At 52.4% G+C, this 20,713-nt stretch overlaps 2 protein-coding genes across 4 annotated transcripts in view; one reads left to right on the plus strand and one right to left on the minus strand.

The window, feature by feature from the left end:
- Positions 1 to 20,713, minus strand: part of DMGDH (dimethylglycine dehydrogenase) — a 59,061-nt gene that overhangs the window by 31,590 nt on the left and 6,758 nt on the right. Inside the window, exon 1 of one of the 2 annotated variants that reach the window (XM_058656425.1) lies at positions 4,541 to 4,665. The exons of the other annotated variant lie outside the window; for it this stretch is intronic. The gene's annotated coding sequence lies outside the window, so the exon portion shown is untranslated. Of the gene's footprint in view, positions 1 to 4,540; positions 4,666 to 20,713 lie in introns of those variants that run through there. 2 annotated transcript variants of the gene reach the window in all.
- BHMT2 (betaine--homocysteine S-methyltransferase 2) lies at positions 14 to 9,899 on the plus strand. 2 transcript variants are annotated; one of them, XM_004586314.2, is made up of 8 exons: positions 14 to 78; positions 2,433 to 2,565; positions 3,333 to 3,424; positions 3,671 to 3,862; positions 4,946 to 5,093; positions 5,601 to 5,783; positions 6,042 to 6,270; positions 9,714 to 9,899. In XM_004586314.2, exons 1-8 carry the CDS (start codon positions 46 to 48, stop codon positions 9,793 to 9,795), a joined length of 1,092 nt encoding a protein of 363 aa, XP_004586371.2. In that variant the 5' UTR covers positions 14 to 45; the 3' UTR covers positions 9,796 to 9,899. The 2 variants fall into 2 exon arrangements, with proteins under 2 accessions (XP_004586371.2, XP_058512411.1); XM_058656428.1 differs by lacking the exon at positions 9,714 to 9,899 and adding an exon at positions 6,338 to 6,488.

The raw sequence follows: 20,713 nt of genomic DNA on the forward strand, positions 1-20,713 counted from the left end.
CTTGCTCCCGGGACCGCGCTGGCTCGCAGAGCAGAGCGAGGCGCAATGGCAGCGGGTAAAGGCCCTGGAGTGACCAGGGTAAGTTCCCCTCTCCTGCGTCCCTCACGGGGCACCAGGCTCAAACCCCGGGTCTGTATGGTCGAGGGCTTGGCCTGATCACAGCCAAGGTTATTGCCACTTTCCAGGGTCCAGAACCCTCCCTGGCAGGCCTTGGTATGCTAAAGTGGCCGCCTGGTCTGGGAGCCATGTGGCCTTGACTCCTGCCCTGGGCTCAGCAAACTAAGCCCAGGGACCCCTCCTGCCCTTTCCCGTCCTCAGTAAAATCTATGTCGGGTGGAGGACCTGGGGGGGTTCCCACAAAATCGGGAGCAGCCTCAAGGCACCAGAGCATCTGCAGGACCACTCAGGGCCACCCTGAACTCCGGAACACAGACAGATGGTGGGAGGGGGAGGCCTGGCTGGGAAGTGCCCAAAGCCAAGCCCACAACAAGGGGGACACCCAGCACAGGGAGCACTGTCCACGCTCAAGCCTCCCCCATGGGAGTCTCCATGGGGCTTACCAAGGCAAACCAGGAGCAGGCACAGTGGGTGCGGCTCTGACCATTACAATGCCCACGTGATGAGCTGCACATGGGTCCCCCCAGCATCCCAGCACAGGACATGAGGTACATTAAGGACACAGAAGTGGTACATGCCACTTCACATGTGACATGTGGGTTTTACCAACCAAGCCTGGATTATAAAAGCAAGCTGCAGGCATGGAAGAAAGAATTTTCCATCTTCTGGCTCCCTGGGTCTGGGCCATACAAAGTCAAGAGCCCAGATTCCACTGGGGTCTCCCACATGGGTGGCAGGGGTCCAAGCACTTCCCAGGCATGTTAGCAGGAAGCTGTATTGGAAGCAGAGCACTTGAGATTTGAACCAGTACTGACAAGGGATGCTGGTGCTGCAGGCGGAGGATTATCCCACACAACACTGGCCCCAAAGGGTCACTTCCAGAATTCATGCAGTTGCCATGGGCACCACCTCCAATTAGTTCTTCTGTAAGAGGACAGTCCTGGCCAGGTAAGCCTAATGGGGGTGGGGGTAATCCAGGTGCATTGAGCCTCCTGGCTTCCCCCATCACAGGGCAAGCTGTCCTCCCCTGAGTGGGCAATGGCTCCGAAGCCGGATCACAGGTCAAGAGGCAGTAGGGGCTGACATGGGATCACTTGGGATCCAGCTTGGTCTTAATGTGTAAGGCTCTTCCTTCCACCAGCGCCCCCCCCCCCTTGTGAGTCTGGAGGTACATGAACACTCTCTGGGGTGGTGATGGCAGTGATGCAGTGAGCTGTCTCCCTAAAGGCTGTATAGAAAGTAGCCAGTTGCCAGTGCTGGGCATGGGCATTCATTCAGCCCTTGTTGTATGTCATCAGCTGCTGGCTCTGCTTCCTGCCAGTGTGCTCCCTGGGATGCCACAGGTGCTGGCTCTGTACCCAACACGTGGGAACGAACCAGGAGCTTGCTCGCTCTAAGAAAATGAACAGTTGGACAAACATCCAGATCACAGAAGAACATCTTGTGGTTGCTTGGTATCAACCACAAGACAGTCAAGTACAAGCTGTAGGTGTTTTTACCCTAGCTCTTCAAGAGTGACTTTTCCCCTCTTTTCTGGGAGAAACCTCTAGCATCTGTAAGTTTCAAAAGGGTCTCTTGGCTCACTGTTGGCATGGTCTGCTTAGGTGCTAGCTTAGGTGGTAGGGACGCAGGTAAGTCAGCCACACCTCCTGGGCGAGCTGAGGGGAAGGCTGTGCAGTGCAGGTGGGTGAGGCATGGGATGTACATGGCCGAGGGGACCGTCCACCAAGAGTCAGGGTTGCTGGGAAGTCAGGGGAGACCGCCGTAGGCACATCACTTGGTGGACGGACAAGCAGCTGCAGCCCCATTCTGCACCCTGCGGCCCCAGCCCCCTTCCCCAGGCTGCCTGGGAGGGGGAGAATGGCACCTGTGAGTTTTCTCTCTGGCCTTTGTGAGTCCTGGGCTGTGAGGTCAAGCACACTGTGTTCTTCTCATGTCTCCGGAGGGAATCATTTACCAGGTCACGTGGCCAAGACGCAGTCTTGATCCTTCTGCTCTGTTCCCAGCAGCTCTGTGGGGCAGGCAGCTCCTACCACCCATGTGGGAGACTCTGATGGTGTCCTGGCCTTGACCTGGCCCAGCTCTGGCCACTGTGGCCACTTGGGGAAGGAGCCAACAGATGGAAGTCTCTCTCCTCTCCTCTCTCTCCCCTCTTCCCTGTGTGTGTCACTCTGCCCTCCACCTTGCTTTGTTTACAATCGTCAGCAGTGTGCACAGTCTTGCTGCTGCCCCACTGTCCGGGATGCTGGTGCTCCCACCTCTGTCTGATGTCAGAGAGTGGGCAGGTACCAATGCCGCCTCCTCCTCCTCCTCAGGGCCTCCTGCAACGTCTGGATGCTGGCGAGGTTGTCGTGGGAGATGGCAGCTTTCTGATCACATTGGAGAAGCGGGGCTATGTGAGGGTTGGGTGCTGGACGCCAGAGGCTGTAGTGGAGCACCCCAACGCAGGTCAGGGCCTGGGACCAAGCATGGCTTCCCTTTGGACTGTGGTGTGAGGACTCAGCCATGAGTGGCGAGACCTCTCTCCCCACGCCACGTGCACCCTCATACCCCTGAATTCCAGGAATGTTTTACCTGCTAGACAAGGCTGAGGTCCCATCACTGTGGGTCCCTGTGATGGGACCCCAGGCAGACTCCCTGCCACTGCCACACCCTGCCTTGGGGGCCAGGTGGTACCAGGCCTACATCATCCAGCTGGGACACAGAGGGTGCCGGGTGGGTAGCAATGCCAGAACAGGGCTGCTGCCCCTTATGAAAGTGGGAATACACAGGGATGGTGCCCACAGGAGACTGACTGGCCTGACTACATGAACAGGTGCCTGGCCTGTCAGACACTGTGGATCTGACACCATCCTTCCCTTCGCCAACTCCCACAATCCCTGCAACATGATGTCACCTTACGCACCCCTACACAACTCTACACAGCCTTACACAGCACACACAACCTGACATCCCCTACAAAGCTTTATGTCACCTTGCACACTTACACAAGTACACACAACCTTATTTCACTGTACACACTCCTAACCAACTAGACTCTGGCTTACGCAAGCACACAGGACCTGGAACACCCCTACACAGCCTCATATCACCTCATGTACCTCTCCACAAGGATAGGCGCTGGCAGGCTGTAGGTGCTGGTGGGGCATACCCTGCAGGAGGGCTGAGAGCCTGCTGCCCTGACCCAGACCTAGTCCCATGCACCCATTCTGCAGTGCGCCAGCTCCACATGGAGTTCCTGAGGGCGGGCTCCAACGTCATGCAGACCTTCACCTTCTCAGCCAGTGAGGACATCATGGAGAACAAGGTGACGGGGGCCTGTGTGGAGGGAATGGTGGTGGGTGGCAGACACCACCTCCCTACCCATGTCCATCAGGCACCCCACAAACGGGCCTGTCCTGTCACTGAAGGTAGAGGAAGGCAGGGAATTGGGATTGGGAGAGGGAGAGAACGCCTGGGGATGCTCAGCTAACCCCGCCAGCTGTCAGTGGCCGAATCCCCAGGTCCTACACCACCAGGTCCTTATCAGGTCCCATCTGCCCACCACCCACAGTGGGAAGCTGTCAACGAGGCTGCTTGTGACCTGGCCCAGGAGGTAGCCAGCCAGGGTGATGCCCTGGTGGCCGGGAGCATCTGCCAGACATCCCTGTACACGCAGCACAGGGATGAGACCAGGATCAAAAAACTCTTCCGGTCACAGATAGAGGTGTTTCTCAGGAAGAACGTGGACTTCCTGATTGCAGAGGTGAGGTTGGTGCTGGAATGGGGGGGTTCCAGGGTGCAACGTCCCCACCTCCCCAACCTGGGCTCCCCGAGCACTGCCATGACCCTCACACCAGCATGTAGCCGACCGAAGGTGTGAGCCAGTGCAGGCTCGTTCCTAAGTTGGGTTCTCTGTGGAGCCAAAGGACAAAGCCAGACGGGCCCTTGGCCTTCCTAAGCGCTGGGCAGCCACAGCAGCTAGAGACCCTGCAGCCCAGGCTGAGAGGAGAGGATAGGGACAGTGACTGAGGGGGCAGGAAGCAGGTGGGGTGGGGGATGGACAGCAGGGAGCAAAGCCCAGGAGGTGGCGGTTGTGCAGGCTCCCGTGGTCCTGCCCAACGCTTCCCAGCAAGAAGTTTGCAGACCTCCCGCCCACCCACTTGTTAGCGCCCACCACTGTGATTTACTGCCCGCAGTAACACAGGCATGGTGTCCTGAACAAAGAGATGGGGGTCCTGGATTTTCTGTTCTCCCTAAGATAGAAAATAACACTCCCCACCCTGCCTAGCATGGTTCCTTGTGGGCCAAACTCTGGGGGGAGTCCCAGTTAGCCCTGGAGCTTGGCAGGCATTTAAGCAGTGAGCCAGGGGGTGGGAGTGCTGGCTCCATGCTCGCTGTCTCTTCCTTTCAAACAGATAAAAGTGAAAAAACAGGAATTTACCTGAGCCAGGAAGTAGTCTGCTGACTAATGTCCCCTTCCTGTCCTGCACTGGACACCCTGCTCCTCCAGTGATCCAATGCCCAGGGCTGTGCCCTGGGGAGGCTGGCAGCAGCTTCCTCCTGTGCCCAGAGACAAGACAGATTTCTGCCATTTCTCCCTGGTTTCCCACAGATGGGTTTTTCAGTGGTGGCCTTGAGGGCATTCCGAAGCACGGCCCTGCTAGAGACCCAACCCAGCACAAGAGTGGGTGGGTTTTTCACTGGGCGATCTTGTTAGGGCTTAAGTGTTGGCTGAGAAAGGCGCTGTGTGGTCAGGGTGACAGAGACCGGGTCCTCGGCAGGTCTCACCCCACGGGATGCGCAGGGTCACCCTGAGCACTCTAGCGACTCATGACTTTTCCTGCAGTACTTTGAGCATGTTGAAGAGGCTGTGTGGGCTGTGCACGTCCTGAGAGAATCGGGGAAGACCGTGGCGGTCACCCTGTGCATCGGGCCTGCAGGGGACCTGCACGGTGTGACCCCTGGCGAGTGCGCTGTGCGGCTGGTGGAGGCAGGTAACTCACAGCCCTTCCTATGAGTGCTCGGTCCTGGGTCCAACCCAGGAGCCGTTTGTCAGTAGAATTAACCGGGTTTGGTTGCCTTCTCTAAATCTTGGAAGATGAAAGACAGCCAATGTCTAAAGTACATGCTAACCACTGGGGGAGAAAACACATGGGGAGGGGGCCAGGTTGTGGTGCTGCACATTTACGGACTACTGCAACGCCAGCAGCCCAAGCACGCCCCAGTGTGAGTTGCAGATACTCCATTTCCAATCCAGTACCTTGCTAACGTGCCTGAAAAAGCAGTGGTCCAAGGACTTGAGCCCCTGCCACCGAGGTGGGAGACCTGGCCCTTTCCAAGTTCCTGACTTGGGCCTGGCTCAGACCAGGATTTGGGGAGTGAAGCCGGGGCGTGGATAATCTTTTGGTGTAACTCGTCCTGTCAGATAATTAACTCAATATTAAGAGAAAACAAAAACAACAAACAAGCAGAGGGGGTCAGAAGTCTGTATTCTCTTCCAGGGGCAGACGTCGTGGGCGTGAACTGCCGCTTTGGTCCCTCAACCAGCCTGGAAACCTTGGCACTCATGAAGGAAGGCCTGAGGGCCAAGGGGCTGAAGGCCCACCTCATGGTGCAGGCCCTGGCCTTCCACACCCCTGACTGTGGCAAGGGAGGCTTTCTGGATCTGCCTGAGTACCCCTTTGGTAAGCTGAGGCAGGTGGAAAGGGCCTGCTGTTGCTTCTGACAAAATTCTCAGGGTTACCAGAAACTGCGGAGCAGGTTCACCGTGAAGGCCCAGACAGAAGCATCTCGTGTTCATTGTGGAAAGTGACTAGGCAAAGCCTGCATAACCCACAGTTGGCAGTGTTTTAAGTGGAGGGTGGGTAGGGAGGCAGTGCACTGTGGTATCTGTTTGTAACTGGGGACAGTACAAGAAGCCATCTCACTGTATGGTCTTGCAGCCCTGGAGCCCCGCGTGGCCACCCGCTGGGACATTCAGAAGTACGCCAGGGAGGCCTACAACCTGGGCGTCCGCTACATCGGTGGCTGCTGCGGGTTCGAGCCCTACCACATCAGGGCCATCGCCGAGGAGCTGGCCCCGGAGAGGGGGTTCTTGCCCCCCGCGTCAGACAAGCACGGCAGCTGGGGCAGCGGCCTGGACATGCACACCAAACCCTGGATTAGGGCCAGGTGAGTGCGTGCGGGCACTGCTGGGCAGCGGCCTGGACATGCACACCAAACCCTGGATTAGGGCCAGGTGGGAACTTCTACCTGAGTACTTTTTATGTTTTCTCTCATCTCGTTTTCTTTACCATGCACATAAATAGTAAGGAAAGTTCCAGAAGCATAGACATGGGTGGAGTCTGGCTCTGCACCAGCCACTGCTGCTGTCTCCCGCCTCAGGCGTCCTTGGCTGCTCCTTCCCACGTGTGCCAGTCCAGGTGTGCCCTGGAGGTGGCACTCTTGTACTCCCGGATTCCCCGGCCCTGAGTCTGGACACTTTGGCTGGCACCGGCACTATGCCTAGACTCCGCTGGCCTTGTGCCTGTCCCCCTGGGACACATCTGCTGGGCCGTACAGAGAGGGGTGAGCCGCTGGGCTGCTGCTCGGCCAGTCCTGGAGACCTGTGCAGCATGGCTGCCTGTGTCTTTGACACTGAAATCTGCAGATCCTGGCCCCTGTTAGGTGAGGGGTTTCTTAGCTCTCCCCGCTTCACACAGCTGCAACCTCTGGTGGGACAGGCCATCGTGCCCAGGCCAGTGGATCCTCAGCCACGTGACCTGCTGTCCAGACCCACATCAGATTTCCACTTGCTTCCTGCTGGGAACTGCTCTCTGTACATCTGGTTTTCTAGGATTTTCACATTATATTCCGTTGTCCTTCTCAGAAGCAAAATCGCAGGCCTTCGTATTCCTAAGGTCTCAGCATTCCTGGACTGGACTGTGTTAGAGTCAGTCGATCTGCTACCGAAGACATGTTCCCTGTGGCTCCCTGACTTAGGGTGCTGTTTGGGATCCTGTGTGTCTGGCAGCCACCCCTCTGGGCGGATGGATGGATAACAGATGGGGACATTCATACAAGGCCATCTCCCCATCTTCTGGGGACAGGCTCTGCCACTGGTCTTTCCCTCGCCCTTGAGTGGTGTTCCATGTCTAATCATGTTGCTCTTTATCAGTTCAGTGGCCTCTGAAGCAGGCTTCCTTTTCAAACTGGAACCTCCTTCCTCATGTAAAGTCGTAGAAGCAGGAAATATCATTTAGCCAAATCTTTCTTTCAGGAGATAGGGATATTTGTTAGAGAAGAATGTTTTTATAGTTATCCTATTTACAAAAACTATTAATTCTAATTAAACAGTGAGGAAAGCACACACTGGTGATGATTAAAATTGTGTAAATAAATAAGAAATTACTTATCTTAATTATCACCTTTTAGGGACCATTCTTTGTTAGGCATTAAGAAATTATCTGCTAAACTAAGGCCATCTTTTTTTGAGGATTTATTTATTTTTATTGGAAAGGCAGATTTACAGAGAGGAGAGACAGAGAATAAGATCTTCCATCTGCTGATTTACTCCCCTAGTGGCCACAACAGCCGGAGGTAACCTGATCAGAAGCCAGGAGCCAGGAGTTTCTTCAGGGTCTCCCATGTGGGTACAGGATCCCACGGCTTTGGTCCATACTCCACTGCTTTCTCAGGCCACTAGCAAGAAACTGAATTAGAAATGGAGCAGCCGGGACATGAAGCAGCATCCGTATAGGTTGCCAGTGGTTGTTAAAGAGAGGATTAACCAACTGAGCCATCGCACTGGGTCCCAAGCAAGGCCATCCTTGTACCACAGACAATTACTTCTGATGCTGCTGGAACTCCTGACCACACAGAAGCTTGTAATTTCTAATATTTCATCACCTCAAAATATTTCTTTTTTTCTTGTTGTTGTGTTAAGTGAGGGAAACTCTAAAAATATATTTAACACAAAGATCTGTAACCAGGGACTCTTGCAATGTTTGTCTAAACACGAGGAACAAATATTGACAAGGTAATTTATTCTGTTAAAAAGACATATTTTTATTTGAAGGGCAAGATTACTGAGAGAGGAGAGAGATCTTCTGTCCCCCTGGTTCACTCCCCAAATGGGGCTAGGCCTGTCTGAAATCAGCAACCAGAAGCTTCTTCTGGGTCTCCCACAGGGGCTCAAGGGGACCAAATACTGGGCCATCCTCAGCTGGTTTTCCAGACACATTAGCTGGAAGGTGGATGGGAAGTGGAGCAGCTGGGACTTGAACCGGTGCCCACATGGGATGCTGGTGCTGCAGAGAGAGAGGCTTAGTGTGCTATACTATGCCGTGGCTATCCCCCAAGAAAGAAAATTACTCTGCTCTTTGTTACTTTTTGAAGAAATTGCACTTCATCTTGCTATATTAAAAAAAATTTCCTACACTATTCATTGCATTAAAATATTGAGTTAGGAGGATTCAGGTAGCAATTTCAGACCAAAGTAATTCATAAATAAGTAAAATTGCAACACAGTGGGCCTGGCACCAAAACTCAGTGGCTAAATCCTCGCCTTTCATGAGCTGGGATCCTGTATGAGTGCCAGTTCGTATTCCAGCTGCTCCACTTCCATCCAGCTCCCTGCTTGTGGCCTGGGAAAGCAGTCGAGGACGGCTCAAAGCCTTGGGACACTGCACCCGCGTGGGAGACCTGGAATGGGTTCCTTGCTTCTGGCTTCAGATCAGTTTTGCTCTGGCTGTTACGGTACTTGGGAAGTAAACCAGCTGCTAGATCCTTCTCTCTGTATCTGCCTTTCCAATAAAAATAAATAAACCTTTTTAAAAAATTGCAACATTGCCTTTCCAATAAAAATAAATAAATCTTTTTTTTTTAATTGCAACATTGCCTTTCCAGTAAAAATAAGAAAATCTTACAAAAAAAAAAAAACAAAACAGCAACACAGTTTCTTTTCTCTGCAAGGTGGTATGGGACCTAGGAACTGTTGCTTAGGACAGAAATGTGAGATGCTCTCTGTTTTGAAACAGAAGTTCCATTTCGGCCTGCTCATGGCCGAACTTTCTGAATGTATGTGTACACAGGAGGGTGCTTCAGGTAGCTTGTGGAAGTAAAAACACGTGGGGCAGGCATCTAGGCTAGCAGTTAAGATGCCAGGTGAGTGCCTGGGTCCAGCTTCCTGCTGTGGCACCCCATGACCACCCCACTCCACACAAACCCCCTCAGCAGGCGATCTGACCTGACCTCACGCCTTCTCGAGCCCCTGGGCTTCTCGTGAGCCCCTGGGCTAGTGCAGCCATCTGGGAAATGACCAAGAAAAGGAGAACATGCATTTGCTTGCTCTCTCCCACTCTTCCTGCTCTCAGGACAGAGAGAGCCAGGCAGGCAGGGAGGGGGCAGATTTTTGGTGTGAAAAGTTTTGAAATCCAGGCATATATATATATATATAGTCATTACATGCACTTTTCACGAACTGTCCTGAAGATCCTTTGTGCATGGATTTCAATTGTTTTACACCAAAATCGACTTTAAGATTCCCTGTTCTGCCAACTTTGTGAATTGCCTCGTCTGTGATATTTAAAGATTAGGCTTGAAGCACCTGACCCCTTTCCTGTCTGTGAACACAGGGCTCGGCGAGAATACTGGGAGAGCCTGCGGCCAGCCTCAGGCAGGCCCTTCTGTCCAGCGCTGTCCAAGCCAGATGTCTAAGCCGGTGAGGGGAGCAAGTACCCAGGGCACTCCGCCTGTCCTCTGCCCATTCTCAGCCCCTTCCCCTGATGTCACCGTCCTCATCCTCACCCTCATCACCTGCGACCTGCTGCTGCTGCTGCTACAGGGACCCCGCCCCACGCCTGCAGCCCCACACTCTCAGAGACCACCAACAACCACACTGGCTTCATGGAATGAGTCTGTTACCTTAAGATAAAGGGAAGTCACTTAAAAACGGTCAAGGCCGGTTCTGCAGCACCTGTGTCTCTCAGGCCGCTGGGGTGACGGCTGCAGAGGCTATGCCTGCCCCACATAAGACCCGAGCAGGCAGCCTTCTGAAGCGAGTCCCTCCAGCATTTTCTAAACATGTTTCTGTGGTCATGGACAGCTGCACTCAATGATGATGCCAGCTCCACACTCCACCTGACAGTTCATTCACAGATAAGACCCCCTGCTAATCACCACAAGGGAACCCAGTGAAGAAAGAAGACCTGGGAGGCAGACCCCACCTGCCCTGCCCGCCGCTTGTCCTGCCTTGGGCTCCTGTCCTTCTCTCTCTCTCCTGTTTCTTTTTTCACAACAATGGGTGGATGTGTGGTCATTAAAAAACATACAAATCATGTAATTGTTACGCTGCTTGCTTGTCTTGAATTCCATGTCATTCTTTACAACAATAATAAATGTAGTATCCACTATGTCCCTGCACTGTTCTCATTTTTAAGCCAAATTACATGTAAGATTTATTTATCTATCTGAAAGACTTATATATAAAGAGAAGGAAAGACAGAGAGGGAGCTTCCAGCTGTTGGTTCACTTCCCAGATGGCCACAACCACCAAGTCTGGGCTATGCCAGAGCCAGTAGCTTCTTCTAGATCTCCCAGGTGGGTGCAGAAGCCCAAGGACCTGGGCCATTTTCCACTGCTTCTCCCAGGCCATTGGCAGAGAGCTGGATGGGAAGTAAAACAGCCAGAACTAGAAGCAGCACCTGCATGGGGTGCTGACAGCACAGATGCAGCCTGGCACCAGCCCCATGCAGATGGTGCTTGTACAGTGGGTTAGGGCTGAGGAGGCTGGGTAACTTCCCGGAGACACCACACACTCAGTGATGTGGACCAGGACCCACGGCCCAGCTGCCACACTATGCCACACCTGTCATGCCTGAGGCTGTGGCTCCGGCCAGACATATCCAGGTGTATCTGCTGCCGAGTTTCAGAAACTTGAGGTCATCTTTCCTTCAAAGGAAGCCACCCGTCAGTCCCAACATGTGGCTCGTCACTCCTTGCCTGGAGTCTGAGTCATAGCACTGCCCCTATCATGCACAACCCTGCCCTGAGAGACCCAGAGGGGCTGGGACACAGCATGGGGTCTCCGAGCTCTCTGAGGGTGAGTGCTCCCCGAAGGCCGGCAGAGTGTCCACCTGCAGCCAAGGCCTCCTGTTCAGCCATCTCTCCTGGAAGCGGAATCCCCGTGGGAGTCAGAAATTGACACCCACAGCTGTCACCCAATGGGCCACATGTTACTACATATGGACACACATAGGGCAAACTCATGGCTCCCTAACACCCCAAAATCACTGTTAGCATGTTCCTAGCCTTACACGGCTTCATTTGCCCCAAACCTAAAGCACATCCTTTTGCCACATACTGCCTGGGTGCTGCACTACAGCCTTACCTCCTCAGCCCTAATTTCCACATGTGTACAATGCGGTGGCCACACAGCTGTGAGGACCAGCTATGATAGCAGCAATCTTGGGGCTGAGCCCACGCGAGAGCACCCACAGCCCCCGTGCAGGCATCTCCATGAGGTCTAAGACCTGAGCACTTTCCATGGAACAAAGTCACCGATTTTGTTTAACACACACATGGCTTTCAGCCCAGCAGTCTGAAGTGCAATGGCCTGGAGGCAATGTTGACCAAAGCTTATCCACGGGATAAGCACAGAGACCCACCAAGTGAAATGTGTGAGAAAGATTTCCTACTTGAACATGTGTAAATAGTGGTTGGGTAAGGCTTTAAATAATAATAATAATCAGATCAGCTCAGTTACGGCCATTGCATCTGTTTGGGAAGTGACTCAACAGATGGAAGACCTTCTCTCCCTATCTCTCCTTCCCTCTCTGTAAAATCTGCCTTTCAAGTAAAAAATATATAAATAAATAAATAAATAAGGGTGTGTGTGGCAGCACGATGGCTCAATGGCTAAATGTTTGCCTTGCACATGTCAGGATCCCATATGGGCACAGTTCGTGTCCCAGCTGCTCCACTTCCCATCCAGCTCCCTGCTTGTGGCCTGGGAAAGCAGGAGAGGACGGCCCAAAGCCTTGGGACCCTGCACCCGTGTGGGAGACTGGGAAGTAGCTCCTGGTTCCTGGCTTCAGATCAGATCAGCTCTGTTCTAGTAGCTGCAGCTACCTGGGGAGTCAACAAGCAGATGGAAGATGTCCCTCTGTAAATCTTCCTTCCCTAGAAAAATAAATAAATCTTTTTAAAAAATAAATAAATCTTTTTAAAAAATAAATAAATCTTCAAACAGAAAACAAAAAAGAAGGAGGAAGAGGGATAGTGAGTAACGCATGATCTCACCAGACAACCCTACACAACAGAGTAATTAAAGCCACTGGTTTCTTGTATGAAGACTAGTGGAACAGAATTATGCATGTGTGTAACTTAGAAAAGGGGCCCCTGAGACCTCTAGAATGAGGCCCCCAAAGAATACCCTGGTGCTGTCGCCCCTCTATGCTTTTTCACCAAGAAGCAGTCAGAGAGGTTGTTGCCCACCTGTCCGTAACAGCAGTTGGGGTCCATTCTTCCAGGGGAAGGAATGTTGAGCAGTCAGATGGGGTAACAGGCAGTTGGGGTCTCTGGTCCCTGGTGAAGCTACCTTTGTAAAACGTAACCCTTGCTTCTCCCTGTTCCCTGCCCTTCCAAGAGCACATTCTCCGTAGCTACATCCCTAGGGGATCTGTAGAAAGACCACTGATTAGCTCGATCGGAAGATAGTCCATTCAGAGAGCACACTGGGAAGCCTTGCCAGTGTGGAGCCATGGCTAGCTGCAATCCTGATTTGATACGGAAATGCACAGGCCAGGAACTCCCTAATCCTCATGTTTAGATAACAGATCAGCTATGCTTCTTGTCACACGCAGAGGAGCAAGAACTCCCATTGTCTCTAGTCAACTCCATCTTGCTGCTGACATATAAATTCCTCAAACCCTCCCTCCTGATGCCTACGTGACCCTCAGTCTGTAAAAGTTAATAAACTTTGCCTATTAACCATCAGAAAAAGGGGGGCGCAAAGACCAGAACAATGAGGAAAAATTCAAGCGCTTAATCAGCAAAGGCAACTGGTCAACCACATGGGAAGAAAAGGCATGGATCTCAAATTCTCTCCCAAATAAACTATCAATGTGTATGCACACAACTACTCCAGTGTGGGATGAGTCAGGAACGGGTTTCCCAACACAGGGGTCTTGAGCAGCGTCAGTGCAACCCCCACCCTGACCCCTGCACCTGCATACTGGCATTCAGAACTCCTCAGCACCCCCTGTCTTGGGTTCACAGAAGAGGGGGCTCTCCCAAGCAGAGCCCTCACCCTCACTCTACCTGGCAGTGTTTCCTGTGTAGGATGCCTTAGGAGGCCCTGCGCACCTGGTGTGGCTAACAGGCAGGACCAGGATGTGGGACCTACACTACCTGGTGTGGCTTACAGATGAGGCCAGGGCATGGGACCTGCAGGCAGTGAGCCAGGGCTCCGGAGCTTTCCCAAACGTGGCACCTGCCAGGCTCAGCCCCGTCCTTTCTTCAACAGCTCCCAGAGTTCAGCTCTGTGCCCCCACACCTCACGTGTTTCTCATCCTGCCCCTAAATCAATGACCACAGACATCTCGAAGATCATCTGCAGGCCTCGGGAGAAGGGCGTGGTCTGAGTGTTGCTGTTCTGCCTCAAAGCTTCACACACACTTGACAAACCCAGGCAGACTTTCCTCCACTTACCACCAGGACACAGACCTCCTTCCGCTACTGAATATTGGAAAAGATAAATAGCACATTCAAAACCAGGTAAGTGTACAGGAGACATTCACATCTATCGATGACAATGACCCAAACACTGGCACTGGTGGGCAGCCAAATCATCACCATCCTCTCTCTAGAGGTGCAAACATGGACAACCTATTTGGAAAGCAAGTTGGCCATATCTGTGGAAGTCTAAAATCCACACATCTTTGGACAAGCAATTTTTGCAGGCAGCAGCTTTGCTTGCTATGCCAGAGTGCCAGCGCTGCGGTTTTACTTCTAAGAATGTAACTGTCTAGAAACAACCTAAAAATCCACCTGTGACTCACTGGCTATGTAAACCACAGAACACTGCCCTGGAGTCATTAAAAGGAGCACCGTAGGAATACAAATAAGGACCCCTGGAGAATCAAGATGGTGGAATAGGATAGGAACACGTTTAAACAGACGGTGTGAAGCAAAGCAGGCATATTCCAGGAAACAGGAGAGGACAGAACAACAGCAGAAGGGCACTTGGAGACTTGCAGACACAGGAAAGCAGTGGACACAACGGTGTGGTGTTGCAGTGACCGATACCCCAGCAGCATTCAGCGAGTGGTGACCTGTATCAGCAAGGTGGGAAGGGACTTTCACTGGGAGCACAAGAGGTGAAACAAGACAAACAACTGCCTGTCCTGCTGGTCTATTTGACTTGACCAGGAGACGAGACAGAGCAGCAGGTCCCAGACAGACGGTGCGGGGAACAGGGTGGATTTCACAGTCCACTCTGCCCCCTAGAACTGAATCAGGCACCATTTTGAAGAGGGAGGAAGAGGCTACAACAGTAGTGTGCAAGCAGTGGGCTGGGAGTGAACTCATTTCTGGAGATTCTTCTGCCTCCTTCATTCTATTTTGGAGACTCTCCACTGCACTTGTAATTTGTTCCACTGTATTTTTCATTTGTGATATATCAGCTTTCATTTGATCACTTCTGTCTGACATGTTTCTTAAATTTGTTGAACTCCTGTATTACATGCTTCTCACTGTTGATAAAAAGCTTTGTAACAAGTGTTTTGAATTCTGCATTCCTTATTTTCCCAATGTATTCCTCAGTTAACTCTGAGGTTGGTCAAGGCTTTTGCCCCTTTGCAGGGGAGTCTTCAGTAATATTCATTGTGCCTTTATCTCCTCTTTTGCTCTTGGTCATTGTACTTCTGGTTAGCAGATTCTTCTCCTTGGGGCAGGCTTCTAAAGCTGTGTCACCCACAGGTCTACAAATCGATTTTACTTATTGTGGCTGGAACATGGCTCTTTGTTTGCAGCCACTTGTGCCACTCCCTCCAGAAAGTTCCAGGTCTGGGTTCCTATGTTAGACTTCTACCATGGTCTCTGTAGCCCCAGCTCCTGGCTCACCAGTCTCCACCTCCTGCGATATTGTGCTGAGGCTGCACCACTGTCTATACAACCTTTCTCCCACTTCGTATTAGAACAGTTTCCAGGATTAGGGAAACACCAAGTGTCCTATATAACTAGATGGTTGGTGGTGCTGATCTTGCCAGAACCTGTTGGCTATTAGGTCTGAGGGACACACAGACCTATTTTTCCTTGTGAGTTCACTCCAAGCTCAGTGCATGTGCAGCTGGCTGTTGTCCCTGCAGTCTTTGTCACACCATACAAAACGGCCCCCAATGTACCACTACTAGAGTTCTTGATCTGATGACCATCAGGTCTGAGGGCTACTCAGACCTGTCTTGGGTAGAACCTGTGAGATGCCAGTTGTTGCAGTTCACTGAGCCACTCTGACCTGCCTGGAAAGTTCCTGCTGGGAAGTCTGCAGTCAAGTGAACCGGAGCCCCTTTCTTGCGTTATTGTTCCTTTACCCTAGCAGGTTTGAAGATCCTCTCTATATAGTTTTAACCTCGGAGAGCCTTACATGAGTGTTGGGAGTGGGTCTGGTTGAGTTCAATCTGGTTGGTGACTTCTGATCTTCCTCTAGAGCTGTCTTGTTGTCTGTAGGTGTGAAGAGTCTTCTGTTACTCTCTTTGACTGCGCCCCGCACCTCTAACATGTCCAAGCCTCTCTGCATCCTCAATTACTCAAATATTTACTCTTTCCATACTGCCTCAACAACCCCCTAAGCTTCCAACTATGTATTTTCAAATATTCTTTCAAATCATTGATTCTTCCATTTGATCTGTTTTACTAGTGATGCTATCACATTTTAAATTATGCTTAGTGTACTTTCCAAATGAATTATTGCCCTGCTCAGTCTCTCTGTTGGAAGTATTAAGTCAGGGCTGGCAGTGTGGTACAGTGGATGAAGCCACTGCATGAAACCAATGGCATTCCATCTCAGTGTGGGTCCCTGCTACTCTGCTTCCAATCCAATTCCCTGCTCATGTGCCTGGGAAGGCAACAAGGCTCAGGTGCCTGAGCCCCTGCCACCCACTGGGAAACCCAGACGGACTTCCAGGATCCTGACTTCTGTCTTGCTCAACCCTGGCACTTGTGGCCATTTAGGAGATAAGCCAGCATAAATCGCAAAGATAAGCAAAAGACAGAGAAGCCAACACAGATCTTACAGATAAGCAGATGATCTCTCCTTGTACATCTCTCTATCACTTTGCCTTTAAAATAAAATTAGTTTTTAAAACTGAATAATTAAATCATTAAAAAAAAAAAAGAACACAATAGGGCTGGCGCTGGGTGTGGGTTAAGCGCCTGTCTGTGATGCTGGCATCCCATACCAACAAGGGTTCGAGTCCCGGCTGCTCCACTTCTGATCTAGCTACCTGTTGATGACCCTGGAAAGCAGCGGTAGATGTCTCAGGTGCTCGGGCACCTGCACCCACGTGGGAGACCTGCACGGAAGCTCCTGGCATCGGCCTGGGCAGTGAACCAGCAGAAGGAAGAGCTCTCTCTCTTTGTCTCTCTCTCTCTGTAATTCTTACTTTCAAATAAATAAATAACCCTTTCAAACCAAAAACACCTTGTAGAAACAGAGGCATCTGAATGTGACTGGGAATTAAGGCATTGGTACTAATTTTAGCTGTATGAGAACAGGTTTATCATTATTGCAGAAAAGGTAGAACTTTTTAAGTGTCAAAGCATGGTTTATTTGTAAATATTCTGGTAATATTCCATATGAGCTTTTACTGTGAGGTTCGCACAGGCTCTGATCTGGTAGGGGTAAGACAAAGACAAAGGCACTTGTCAGCAAACAAGAGCGGCCTGACTTCCCAGCCCAGAGCAGACGCCTGCTGGACCGCAGGGCCGCCAGTCACATGGGTGGCCGCCCACAAATCCTGTGAGGGAACAAGGAGGAAACATTGCAGAGCCTTCATGGAAAGCCCTGAAAGGGATCAGAGGGATGTGTGCAAAGCGAGAGTGAAGGTCACCTGGAAAAACAAGCAAGCTGTGGTCAGATAGCGCCCAGAGAACGGTGAGCAGAGTTGGGCAACCAGTTTGGCTGTACAGTCAGCTGCCTCAAAAACGAACATGCGCTGTGTTTCACGAGCAAAGCAAAGAGCTTCAGAAGCACGCCTCGTTGCCCCCCTCGGCCTGGCCCACTAAGTGGCCAAGGGGAGCAGGCCAGGCAGCTGACCTGGGGAGGCAGGGGTGGCAGGGAGGGGGAAGGGGCGGGCTGGGGCTCTGGCAGCAGATCTTACTTACGGCCTCCACCATTGGTAGGCAGAGAGGCATGAGGAGGAGGGGTGGGGGAGGCCGCAGTCTCCACGACACACACGCAGCTTCAGAGAGTGAATCTGGAGCAGCCTCTTGCCTTTGTGTGCTCTGTTTTCATAACCAATACACCACCTCACATTTATTTAGCACCTGACCCCGTGGTGGTCACTGCACCCTGTCTTCAAGGCTGTTTGGATATTCTCTCGGTCATTCCCGTGCCCTGCCCAAAAGGGCAGCAAAGCTGCCTTGTTCACTGCTGGGTTTTCAGGGTCCTGGCCTGTTCTGGATCATAAGACATGTGGAATGACTGAGCAAGCGAATGAACGCAGCTCTGCAGTCGAGCTCACAACGCTGAGTCAGCCAGCACCCGGGGCCACCTGCCTCCTGAAGGAGACAGCTTGTGATGGTGCTGGGTTTTCCTGGATACTCTGCCAGTCAGCAGAGCTGACGCTTCCTGGAGTTCACTCAGCATTCACGCAGCCTCCCGGCTGGTCAAGGAGCAATGCTGAGCCCAGTCTGGGGTGACCCCACTGTGCCCCACCTCTCCCTCACCATGCCACAAGTAACAGGGCATGTTAAGTTTTGCCTTCTCCCTTCCGCCCGCCTCTGCCGCAGACCCTCAAGCTTCTGACCTGGCTGGGAGTGCCTGGGCCACAGGCTCCTCCTCTCCGCCCCAACTTATTAGGGGCTGACCCAAAGTCAAGAGCAAAGGCCACCCAGACAACAGGAGAAATTGTTTATTTAGTTAGGCCTTCATATCCACGACACACCAAGAGCACCTTCAAACGGGCAAAGGATGGAAAAGAAGCAGCCCCAATGGCCGGGGGCACAGGAAAAGGCACTCCGCGTTCACGGTCAGACACCACCACCAGGAAGGCTGCTCTAAGGGCGGATGAGCAGAGAGCACCAAGGGTCAGAACGGAAGAGGCGACTCTGGAAGCTGCGGCCAGCTGACAGGAGTGGGATATGGTCGCTCCCACGGGCACCAGGAAGGCAGGGCCCTCCAGAACAAAAACACAGCTGTCCCAGGGGTGAACACTCATCTTGTTCATCTCTTGGTGGCTCACTACAAGTGAACCGGCAGGTGGAGGATCTCTGTCTCTCCTTCTTCATGTGTTAACTCCGCCTTTCCAATAAAAATAAATATATAGGGCCCGGCAGCGTGGCCTAGTGGCTAAAGTCCTCGCCTTGAACGCGCCGGGATCCCATATGGGCGCCAGTTCTAATCCCGGCAGCTCCGCTTCCCATCCAGCTCACTGCTTGTGGCCTGGGAAAGCAGTCGAGGACGGCCCAAAGCATTGGGACCCTGCACCCGCGTGGGAGACCTGGAAGAGGTTCCTGGTTCCTGGCTTCGGATCGACGCGCACCGGCCCATTGCGGCTTACTTGGGGATTGAATCATCGGATGGAAGATCTTCCTCTCTGTCTCTCCTCCTCTCTGTATATCTGACTTTGTAATAAACATAAATCTTTAAAAAATAAATAAATATATATATATTTTTTAATAGATAATACCTATTTTTTTGAAAGGCATGGTTACAGAGAGATAGGGGGAGGGGCAGAGAGCTCTTCCATCTGCTGGTTCACTCCCCAGATGGTCCACAATGTACAGGGTCAGGCTAGGCTAAAGCCAACAGCCATGCACTTCTTTCAGGATTCCCACGTGGGTGCAGGGATCCAAGCTCTTACTCCCTCATCTGCTGCTTTCCCAGGTCTATCAGCAGGGAGCAGAACCAGAAGCGGAGTCACCAAAACTTGAACGGGTGCCTATATGGGATGCCAGTCCTGCAGGCAGTAGCTTAAGCCCACATTGCAGTGCCAGCCCCTCAAATAAATAAATCTCTTAAAAACAAAATCTTGAGATGGTGAAGCCCATAGGTCTTAGGGCTATGGGGAAAGCTGCACGGAGCCTGTAAGGCGCTCAGCACAGCTAACTCACAGAGTGGCAGTTATCATCGTAAAGGGCACCTGCAGGCTGATCATCCCATCAGCACCCGAGGGAAGGGCTGAGCAGGGACGTTTAGAAAGTGACACTGAGAGGAGGTCCTAGGACTCACTGCTGTGGGGTGGGGAGCTCTCCCTGGAGGGAGGCTGGAAGAAGTCTGTGAGCCCTGAGCCCCATGGCTGGAGGAGCTCTGACCTCTGCTGGATTCTAAAGGGAGGCTGGAGGCACCCTTGCGAGGAGGTGCTGCAGAAGTGCTGGCCACCGCAGGGAACTGAAGATGCCTTGTGTCCTGCATCCAAGCTCTCTTATTTTCACTCACGGAGACACAAGGGAGCTCCATCACAACATCTCACAAACCGAGGGGAACATCCAGGCGGCCGCACTTCCTGTCCCCAACACCCAAGCACCGTTAATGGGAAAGCATCTCAATGGTGCAAGGTTAACTATGACAATTTTGGCCTCAGAAGAGCTATGAAAAGCTGGTTGCATTTCAGAGCCTTAAGTGGAATGGCAAGTGAGAAGTCCTGGCGTTTTTCCCATCCACACACTGGGACGGGCACTTGTTCGGCCGTGGATGTCCAGGGTCTCACTGAAACACAGGAGGCAGGATCTTCCCCCCAGCACCAGTGCTGCCCACACACTGTGGAATACAAACAATGGTGTCAGGAAAGCACAGCGGCAACCAGAGGCTCCAACTGCCTTTCCCTAGGTTATAACACCAAGGGGCGGGCTCCAGCGCTCAGCCTGCCCCTCTCCTTTGGGACTGACCTTCAACCAGAATGGGCTCTGTAGCAGGTCAAGGACTCGTTAGGGCATGCTGCCTTGTCCACCACTCTGCAGAGATCAGAGAGTCCAGCAGCCATCCAGAGCACCAGGGGGCACCTGGTTCTCTGGGACTGGGACAAGGACCGGCAGGGTTGGCAGCTCTGTGGGGGTGAGGGGGTGCCTGCTCACAGAACTGTGGGCAAAGGTTGCCCTGGCCACAGGTGAGCTGTGGGGACCCGCACCTGCCATGGTTGCAGCCGGCAAGAGCTTCTTCTGTAAATGGACCTACCAGGGGATGGAGGGGTGAGAACAGCTACAGACACTGGGCCACACACGTCTCACCTGTACCAACCATGTACACACCACAGCCAGGCACCCACCAGGTGAACACTGGTCAACATGTTAACTCAACGGAGGCCCTCTCAGACAGCCAGAGCCTTCCTAGCCCACCCAAGCACTGCACAGCACGGTGCAGACTCAGGCCTGGTTCTTGCTGACCCAGGTCTCTGCTGGGGGAGGGGTAGGTGAACCA

Source organism: Ochotona princeps, chromosome 28 (assembly GCF_030435755.1).
Source record: "Ochotona princeps isolate mOchPri1 chromosome 28, mOchPri1.hap1, whole genome shotgun sequence".
Classification (NCBI taxonomy): domain Eukaryota; kingdom Metazoa; phylum Chordata; class Mammalia; order Lagomorpha; family Ochotonidae; genus Ochotona; species Ochotona princeps.

Bases quoted from the DNA above. Each gene is read 5' to 3' on its own strand.
- BHMT2 (XM_004586314.2), top strand. From the start codon at position 46: ATGGCAGCGGGTAAAGGCCCTGGAGTGACCAGG. The intron at 2,566-3,332 runs GTCAGGGCCTGG...CCCATTCTGCAG, and splicing joins AGTGGAGCACCCCAACGCAG to TGCGCCAGCTCCACATGGAG. The intron at 3,425-3,670 runs GTGACGGGGGCC...CACCACCCACAG, and splicing joins AGGACATCATGGAGAACAAG to TGGGAAGCTGTCAACGAGGC.